The sequence below is a fragment of the Arachis duranensis genome, chromosome 1 (assembly GCF_000817695.3).
Source record: "Arachis duranensis cultivar V14167 chromosome 1, aradu.V14167.gnm2.J7QH, whole genome shotgun sequence".
In the NCBI taxonomy this organism is placed as follows: Eukaryota; Viridiplantae; Streptophyta; class Magnoliopsida; order Fabales; family Fabaceae; genus Arachis; species Arachis duranensis.
This window is the reverse complement of record NC_029772.3, coordinates 7,418,605-7,427,215: the sequence shown is the minus strand read 5'-3', so window position 1 is coordinate 7,427,215 and position 8,611 is coordinate 7,418,605. Positions and strand designations below refer to the sequence as shown.

Genomic DNA, 8,611 nt, shown 5'->3' with positions numbered 1-8,611 from the left:
CGACGCAAAAAATCGACGGCTATCTCTCCCGTCGATATTTTTCGACGGCTCGCTGTCGATATTTTTTTTTAAAAATAAATAAAAATAAAATAATAAAATCGACGGCCTGTTCGTCGATTTTTTTATGATGCATTAAACCTCTTCAAATTATCGTCATATTGTTGACGAACCGGAGGATGAAAATACTTTTATTTTAAAATCGACGGACATGGCGTCTATTTTTATATTTAAAATATTGACAACCTTTCTGTCGATAAATTTAAACAGTTCAGATTGCTTTCTTAAATAAAATAAATGGTATGGATTTAATGTATAAAATAGACGCTAAAGGCGTTGCTTTTTTTCAAATTAAAATCGACACAAAATGGCGTCGATTTTATATAATAATATCGACGGCAATGTTGTCGATTTTAGTAACAATTTAAAATTCTCATCGTCATGTAGATGGTAATTGTTTTTCTTTAAAATCGACAAATCTATTGTCTATTTTAATAATTATAATATTGACGACTTTTGCCGTCGATAAATTTCAACGATGAAGATCTTCTTTTAAAATAGGATGGAAGGTATAAATTTATTATATAAAATAGACGATTAATATGTTGATTTTTATTTTAACTAAAATCGACGAATTTACCATCGATTTTTATCAACAAAAAATTATCCCCCGCGTTTATTACCCGCGTCCTTCGTTTCATTCAGTTTCCCAAACATTAACCCCAAACCTCCAGAGACTCAAAGTTCAGAGTGAAGCTGCTGCTGCCTCTTCTTCTCCAATGCTTAAGAGTAGAGGCCAGAGACGGAGTCACCGTCACGGAGAGAGGCAGAGAGCAGATCAGTAGAGCTTCTTCTCCTCCGACGATTGAGAAAACCCGCCGTCCTCCGTCGGAGAGCAGAGCTTCTTCTTCTTCTTCTTCTCCTCCTCTTCCTCCGCCGAGCCCGTTGCCGCGCCATCTGTTAATGTAAGTTCCTCTCAGTCTCTGATTATTATACTTATTTTTGCAGTTGTTGTATCTACTATTTTCATAATGAAATTCTGAATTTGCGTTTGTTAATAACAATCGCATCACTGAAACCTAGTTAGCATAATCAATTCATCACATTTCATCAATTCAATTGACCGTGCTCAATCAAAATCAGTTACTCTCTCTCTTTCGTTCTTCAATTGATTTTTTTTTATCAATAAAAAATTTGCTCAGCATTTATAGATGATTCACTACTTTTCTCAATGATATAGGTCTTTAATTCAAAGATTGATGAAGGAAGAAAGGCATTGCGAGTGTTATCACTACTTTTGTTCATTTTTCTGTGTTATCCTGCAATTTTGTATTCTTTCTTCATGACTGACATGGATTTATATGATTCTTCTCTATTTTCGGTGTTAGTTCTGTAATTTTTTATTAAGTTAGATTTAATGATCAACTATATGTAACCTCGTTTTATGCTGAAGAAATCTGTAAAGAACTTCAGTGTCTTGCAATACTTGTTCATGAAGAGTTTAGAAATGATCATTTAGTTATTTTATTTTTCTTAGGGAAGAATCATCTCTTGCAGTCAGAGATTAATCAATATGATGCCAATTTTTAGGGAGTGAAATGCGGTATCTATGGTGCCAATTGCCCTGGGTGGATAATAAGCATGGAGGTTCATTTTCATTTCTTTGCTTTCATATTTTGTTTCGTCATCCTCTCAATGTTTCTTGTTGACTAAGTGCAACATAACTACAGGCCTGTAATGCAACATAGCTATTGAAGACATTTCCAAATGCATTGAAGTTTCTCAAGAGTAAGTTTTCACTAATTCTCTACACAGGTTTCCTAAAATATTTCTGTATTATAAAGAAGCAATCACATTTATTTCTTTTTTGTAGCACTTGTGGCTGGTTTTGAGGTATGCAATTCTCAATTTGGAAGTTATTCAAGCAGCAATCTCTTTGGCCAAACAGGAAGGTCTTCTTGTTTCTTTGGATTTGGCCAGTTTTGAGGTACTAACCACCACAATTTGTTTTTCTTCTTCTTTTATTATTCTCTTCCATGAAAAAATTAATGAAGCTAACTGTTTTCTAATACTTCTTTTCTTTGACAAGATGGTGAGAAAATTTAAGCCACCACTTATGAAGTTATTGGAGTCTGACAATATAGACCTTTGTTTTGCCAATCAGGATGAAGCAACGGAACTTCAATTGTAATTTTTTCTGCTGGCTTCTTTCCCAATTTCGTTCTCTTTTGCTTTGGTTGGAAAATGTGTAGTTGACTCTGCTGTGAACTGTTTGCTATTGTGCATTGATCACTTGGAGAACATAACTAACCATGCCTTTTTCCGAGTTCTTCGGCTTCCCACAAGTGACAGGGAATGCTGATATTGAAGTAGCAATGGTGGAAAGCCATGCAAATCTGAAAATAAGGTCAAAGAAAAAGCCCAAGCAGCTCTTGAAGATGGTGTCTAATTTGCAAGTCATGCGTCTCACAATCTTGCATCTTAATGTCACCACCACTAACAATGATATTGTCCTCTATTCTCTCAGCGTTGAGGTTTCTTCTTTCTTTAATTACTTCACTAATTTAATTTCATTTACTAACTACTTTAAATTAATTGTTTAATATTTTTGGTGAAAGTGAAAGATGATTGCAAGTTGGGATCAGTGGATGAGATAGCCACAGCTGTGTGCCAAATGATATATATATATATATATATTTTTGGTATATTTTTGTAATATAAAAAATATTTTTTTTATTAATAACATGTTTGTTATATTTAGAGTGCTATGTTTTGCTCATATTATTGTAGATTCTAGATTGGCATGTTGACATATTGATGACCTTTTTCCTTGCTTACAGGTTGTGGCTGGAGAGCTTGAACTGAATCATGAATGCAATTTGATGCACTGGTTGTCAGAGGATTTTGAATCTAAATTGCAGGTATTTTAAATGTTTTCCTTTGCTGAGAATATGTTACCTATACAAATCACTCATCGTATATTTCATTATGACGAGAATTTATGCTAGATGAAATTTTGACAAATAGCTGATGTGGAAATTGTGAACTAGTTCATAACTCTGATTCCTAAGGAAACACAAGGTTTTCTATTTTGTCCTAAAACCTAATGACAAAATTCAGTTTACAGGCTCTACTGTTTCATTGGAAGTGTCCGAATCAGGTTACAATAGAAATCTTGGGGTATTTTAGGTACCTATTTCTCTGATTCATTTCATTGTAAGCAAACTTTGCTGTTGTGAAGATTTGCTAGTTCTGCATCTTCACTTAATTTAAATGCATATGGTTCTTACGTTAGTTAGTATTGGGATCCTCTGATGGTGAATAACCTAATCTGGGGCCTCTAGCATCCACTTTTGAATGTAGCTATGTGTGCTTAGATGCAACTTCATGCTGTCTTAATTTAGTGCCCTTGTCTTTGTAAAATTTTGCTCTTCACTGACGTTTCTTTAGGTTTTTGTGGAGATAGGGGCAGACAGAACAACACTCAAAATCCCAAAAAATTCTTAGCATAACAGGTAACAATCCTTAACTCTTCAAAGCTCCTCCTTACATTTCAGATTTAATTCTTTATTTTTCATCAAGTTGGTTTCCCTTTTCCATCAGTGCCATGTTCTTGTTCTTTATAAAGTTTGAAACTTTGAAGTGAATAATAATTGAAATTTCAAATCAATATATTTCTCTTGGATTCAGAATCTACATGCAGTTCAATTCTCTTTGGGAAAGGTTTGGTGGGTGGCGGGGAAAGAAATGAGCTTTCTCAACTTAGTTAAAAGAAACTCAAAAGCTCTTGCATAAGGGTCTAAGTCTAAGATGCTATCTGGCATTCTCTCAAAGGTGAACACTACCATTTACTGTCAACGCATTCAGGAAACAATTACACGGCCACAAGCAGTGCCAACACCATTATTGTACAGGAATCCAGTTCTGTCTCTTTCTTTAGGCAACAAGGTTTATAGAAAATCAATGGCTACTTCACCTTTCAAAGCTGTGCTTGGAGATGTTTATGTTGATGACTTGGTCTCCAGTTGCAGCAGTGGTGTGGATTTCACAAAGCCTGCTGGTGTGTACTTCACGATTTGAATATTTTGTATTATTAGTGGATTGCAATTTAAATGAATATAACTCTAAGTTTAGTTATTTATCTTGTCTTGAGTCTTTATGTTAGAGGATTATTTATTATTTTGATAAGTTTGTAAACTTATTATCTAATATTTAAAAGTTTATTTGCATTAATTGTTTTCTATTTTATTTCTATATTTAAAAGTTTATTTGTATAAATTTTATTTTTATATTTAAAAGTTTATTTGCATTAATTATTTACTATTTTTTAAATAAAAAAATAATTAAAACATATAACTATTAAAATCGACGGCAAAGTTGTCGCTTTTTAAAAACCAAAATATAGACATAGAATTTGTCGGTATCTAAATAATTAAATCGACGACAAATGTGTCGATTTCATTGAATCAAATATCAACGGCAATGTTGTCGATTTTACTAAGCATATTATCGACGCACATATTGTCAATTTTATTGAATCAAATATCGACGAAAATGGTGTCGATTTTATATAATAATATCGACGGCAACGTTGTCGATTTTAATAAGAAGATAAAATTCTCAAACTCATATTATAGATGGAAACACTGTCGATTTTATTAAATTATTATCGACGGCTAGGTAAGCCGTCGATTTTATTAGAATTTTAAAAAATCGACAAGCTTAATAGCGACCACCTCTATCGTCTATTTTGCCGTCGAATTTTAATATTATCGACGGCCTAGCCGTCGATTTTACCGTCGATTTTAACGATGTTTCTTGTAGTGCATAAAACTAAAAGCATATGTTATTCTAATAAACAATAATAGTTTATTGTGAACAAAATCAAAGTGTATAATGTCAAATATAATAATAAATAATAAAAAAAGAGAATTTATATAAGGAGAAATAATAAGAATTTCATAAATAAGACAATAACATATCTGAAGGATAAAATTGGTTAAAAAAAATAGATGTTTAGTGTAAATGGTTAAAAGCCCGTTAGTAAAACGCAGAAGCTAAAAATTGTTGCTTCTGGCTGGGTTTGACATCAAAATCACTTCTGCGTTTGCCAAATCAAAAGTTAGCCAAATAAAAAATTAAAACTTTCAATAAACTTAAATGTGTTTTTTTTCTTCAAACGAATTTGCTAAACACACCCTAAATCAATTGGTACAACTCAAGAGCTAATCTGGGTTTAGCCATGGCAACAAGTGGCTTAGCAAGAAGCAAATTATCATTACACTCAGCAAGGTTGATGCTTGACACATTGGGAGGTGCACTCCAATGGAAGCCATGAAGCAATCTTGCAAATAACATCACAGTCATGGTGGTTCCAAGCATCACTCCAGGGCAACCACGTCTTCCGGTACTAAACGACATGAACCTCAAATTTGGCTCAGCCAAAACGACATCATCACCATCACTCTTGATGTGTCGTTCAGGTTTGAACTTATGTGGTTCTTTCCAAACCTTAGGGTTTCTCCCAAGACCTTGTCTACTTAGTAGGATATGGCTACCCTTTGGGATTAGGTAATTGCCAATAATTGTGTTCTTTATTGAGACATGAGGAACATTGAAAGGTACAATTGGATGAAGGCGAAAAGCTTCTCTTGCACAAGCTTTTATATAGTTTAGTTTAGGGATATCTGATTCTTCTACCATTCTGTCTCTTCCAATAACTCTGTCCAATTCTGCAATTGCTTTTTGAAGCAATTCAGGTTGGTTTACCATTTCTGCAAGTGCCCATTCAACTGCATTTGATGGATTATCAATGGCTGCCATCATCAATTCCTACAACAGGTTTGATACATAAAAATAAATTAGCATAGAAAAAAATACAAAAATATAAAAATTGAATTTTATAAAATATATATCAGATTTCTTTTAATTTATGTATTTAATATATTAAAAATATAAAAAAATTCAATAATTTATTTAGTAAACTATTTTTTTATAGTGCTCTTAAAATATATATAGTGTTAGGACACATGTTAGTATTTTGAAATTACCTACAAGTTTAATATTGTTTATATCATGTTCTTTTATACAAGTATATATATATATATCTCAAGTTTAATTAATTATAATATAAAGAAAATAGATTATAGTAAATAAAAATGATAGTTTATTAACTTCAACTTAAATCTCGTGTAGAAAATTGTACAAGTTATAAACCGACATAATTCTTTTAAAAAAAATTCATGTAAAAATTAATTTAAAACTGTTGCAATTTTAATTTTTAAACTACCACTAATCCATTTTGTCACGGTTTTAAACCACTACTAAATCATACCGTCACAATCTTCCATTTTTCTTGTGGAGAATTGACGTTTTATCTTATTTTGACCGCAATTATTTTATAATAATAGTAATAATAATCAATACTAACTGGGGTTTTGAAATAAATAATTTAATCATCATTTAAATTTGAAAAATATTTCGTTGTGTTTACTAAGAGAGAGAAGAGAAAAACTATTATTAGAAAAAAGCGAAGGTAATAAAAGGAGAAGTTAGTAGAAGCATAAATTAAAGAATATACTATAATTTGTGACTTGATCTCCATGGGTGTCAACAATGGTGCATTATTGGAATCTTTCAAATTGATCAAAACATCAAGAAAGTCCTCTTGTTCACTCCGCAACCCATCATTCCATTGCTTGATTCTCTCTTCAATGATTGGATCATGATACTTGTTCATAATCCTCATAGCCTCCTTAATCTCACTCTCATGCCCATCAAAATCATATAAACCCTTCAAGCATGGCATGTAATCGGTGACACAAAATGCATTAATGTACTTAAGCAATTTAAAAGTGCCACTAATAAGATGCTCCTCATCCTCAAAAGATGGCCCACCATCAATGCCACCCTCACCAAAGTGCCTTATGTTGAAGATTAGCCTCTTTGCGACATTGGAACAATAGTGTCTTGCAACACTTCTAACATTAACAAGACCAAAACAATTGTCCTTGTTAACATTATTGTTATTATTGTTATTGTTGTTGTTTTTTATGCACTTATTGTAGACTTGAAAGACAAGGTTGTTGGATTCTTGGTCCCTTTTGTCTTGAAGCCATTGATGTTTTTGTTGGGACAACAAATCATTGGCCACTATTTTCTTCATTTTCCTCCATTGCTCTCCAAAGGGTGTAAGTGCTGTTGTCAAGTAACCATTTGTGGCGGTTTCAGTCGCCATGCTTAATGGCCTTGTAGCAAAATCAGCATCATGTTTTCTTAGGAATTCACAAGCAAGTTTAGGACATGTTACAGGGATAACATGGACATTTCCTATGCGGAAACATGCAATTTCGGTGTTCATTTCTTCCATGACTTTGTGAATCCACCGGAAAACCGGTTTGTTTGTTAGCATTTCAGGAAGAAGACCTACTATAGGCCATGGTTTGGGACCTGGGGGTAATTTGGGTATTTTATGTGATTTTTTATTCTTAATAAAGAAAGGGCTTAGGAATTTGAGAATTGTAAAGCTAGAAATCATAATAATTAAGGATGCCAAAGAGGCTAAGACATGGGATAAGGAGTGGGTAAGAGTGTAAGCCATAGCTTAATTATTATGGTTTGTTGGATGAGAAGAGAAGAGTTGTTGATTGCTTTTTCATGAGTAAGATTTGGGAACCTTGTAATCTATTTATAGACGCCAAAAAAATAATTGATGATAATTGGAAAAGTGATATTTTATAATAAATTCAAAAAATATTGGCACATTGATTTAAAAAAAAACCCTCAAAAAAGGTAAAAAAAAATTATAGTTTTTGAGTGTTAACTTTTTTTATCATGAGTATAATCATTGTCATTATTATGAGAGATTAATAGGGTTTTTGAATACAACAATAATATAATTAATAAGGTAAGTGAAAAATTGTACGAAAAAAACACCAAAAAAGGCAAGAAACCTAGGGGACAATCCCATAAATCCTGTGTGATTGTGTGAAAGGGACATAGAACAGAGCTAAGGTGTATGTGTGTATTATTAACTTGATGAATATGTATATTTATTATTTATAGAAAAAAATGGCCAGGTTGGTCCCAAAGAGACAATATGTATTTTATTTTTTTAAGGAAAATAAAAATAGTGAACACAAAAATGTAATGGATATAAAGTAACGCACGTAGAGTATGCTTTGATTTCTTTTTCTTTTTCTTTTTTTTTTCCTTTTGTTATTATATATTAAATACCGTATTTGAAGTTCATCTTCAATCATTTAGCTTAAATTAGATTGGTTCGGTTTGATATATGTATAAAGCCTCAAATAACCTAAATCTTTATTTGAGAAGAAGAAACATACACTTGAATCAAATAATATATAATACTTTATAACTGAAATTCAAGCATGAATAATAAGTAGAGATAATTATTCACACACACACAATGTCATTGAGTTAAAAATAACTATTTAAAATAAAGAATCTATTAGAGAGAGATATATAAGTATTTATGTATGTCTTTCTATTGGTTTAAACTTTTGAGATAAGTAATTTTATAATATGTTATTGAAAAAGTTTAGCGACCAGCACTTTTATTAAAATTTGACTAGTATTTAACCAGTAAAAGAAA

General features: G+C 31.9%; 2 protein-coding genes across 8 annotated transcripts; one reads left to right on the top strand and one right to left on the bottom strand.

Moving 5' to 3' along the window:
* Positions 1–691: 691 nt before the first annotated feature.
* On the top strand, positions 692–4,245 carry LOC107474824 (transcription factor bHLH96). 7 transcript variants are annotated; one of them, XR_008009625.1, is made up of 9 exons: positions 692–962; positions 1,535–1,644; positions 1,728–1,785; positions 1,871–1,984; positions 2,162–2,184; positions 2,297–2,531; positions 2,838–2,918; positions 3,448–3,512; positions 3,688–4,245. XR_008009625.1 is itself a non-coding variant. In XM_052262297.1 (8 exons), exons 5-8 carry the CDS (start codon positions 2,310–2,312, stop codon positions 3,765–3,767), a joined length of 432 nt encoding a protein of 143 aa, XP_052118257.1. In that variant the 5' UTR covers positions 695–962; positions 1,588–1,644; positions 1,728–1,785; positions 1,871–1,984; positions 2,087–2,309; the 3' UTR covers positions 3,768–4,245. The 7 variants fall into 7 exon arrangements, 3 of the variants coding, with proteins under 3 accessions (XP_052118257.1, XP_052118265.1, XP_052118239.1); XR_008009614.1 differs by having other exon boundaries at positions 693–962; positions 2,087–2,184; XR_008009611.1 differs by having other exon boundaries at positions 695–962; positions 2,087–2,531.
* A 755-nt stretch (positions 4,246–5,000) lies between these two features.
* On the bottom strand, positions 5,001–7,666 carry LOC107473984 (isoleucine N-monooxygenase 1). Its single transcript, XM_016093578.3, has 2 exons — positions 6,578–7,666; positions 5,001–5,829 (listed from the first exon to the last, which is right to left on the bottom strand). The coding sequence occupies exons 1-2, from the start codon at positions 7,595–7,597 to the stop codon at positions 5,197–5,199; spliced, it is 1,653 nt and encodes a 550-aa protein (XP_015949064.1). The 5' UTR covers positions 7,598–7,666; the 3' UTR covers positions 5,001–5,196.
* Between the last annotated feature and the right edge of the window lie 945 nt (positions 7,667–8,611).

Excerpts from the sequence above, each read along its gene's own strand:
- LOC107474824 (XM_052262297.1), top strand. The coding sequence starts at position 2,310 with ATGCCTTTTTCCGAGTTCTTCGGCTTCCCACAAGTGACAGGGAATGCT. Across the intron at positions 2,532-2,837 it reads TCTATTCTCTCAGCGTTGAG|GTTGTGGCTGGAGAGCTTGA; the intron begins GTTTCTTCTTTC and ends CCTTGCTTACAG. Across the intron at positions 3,513-3,687 it reads AAAAATTCTTAGCATAACAG|AATCTACATGCAGTTCAATT; the intron begins GTAACAATCCTT and ends TCTTGGATTCAG.
- LOC107473984 (XM_016093578.3), bottom strand. The coding sequence starts at position 7,597 with ATGGCTTACACTCTTACCCACTCCTTATCCCATGTCTTAGCCTCTTTG. Across the intron at positions 5,830-6,577 it reads AGATCAAGTCACAAATTATA|GAATTGATGATGGCAGCCAT; the intron begins GTATATTCTTTA and ends AACCTGTTGTAG.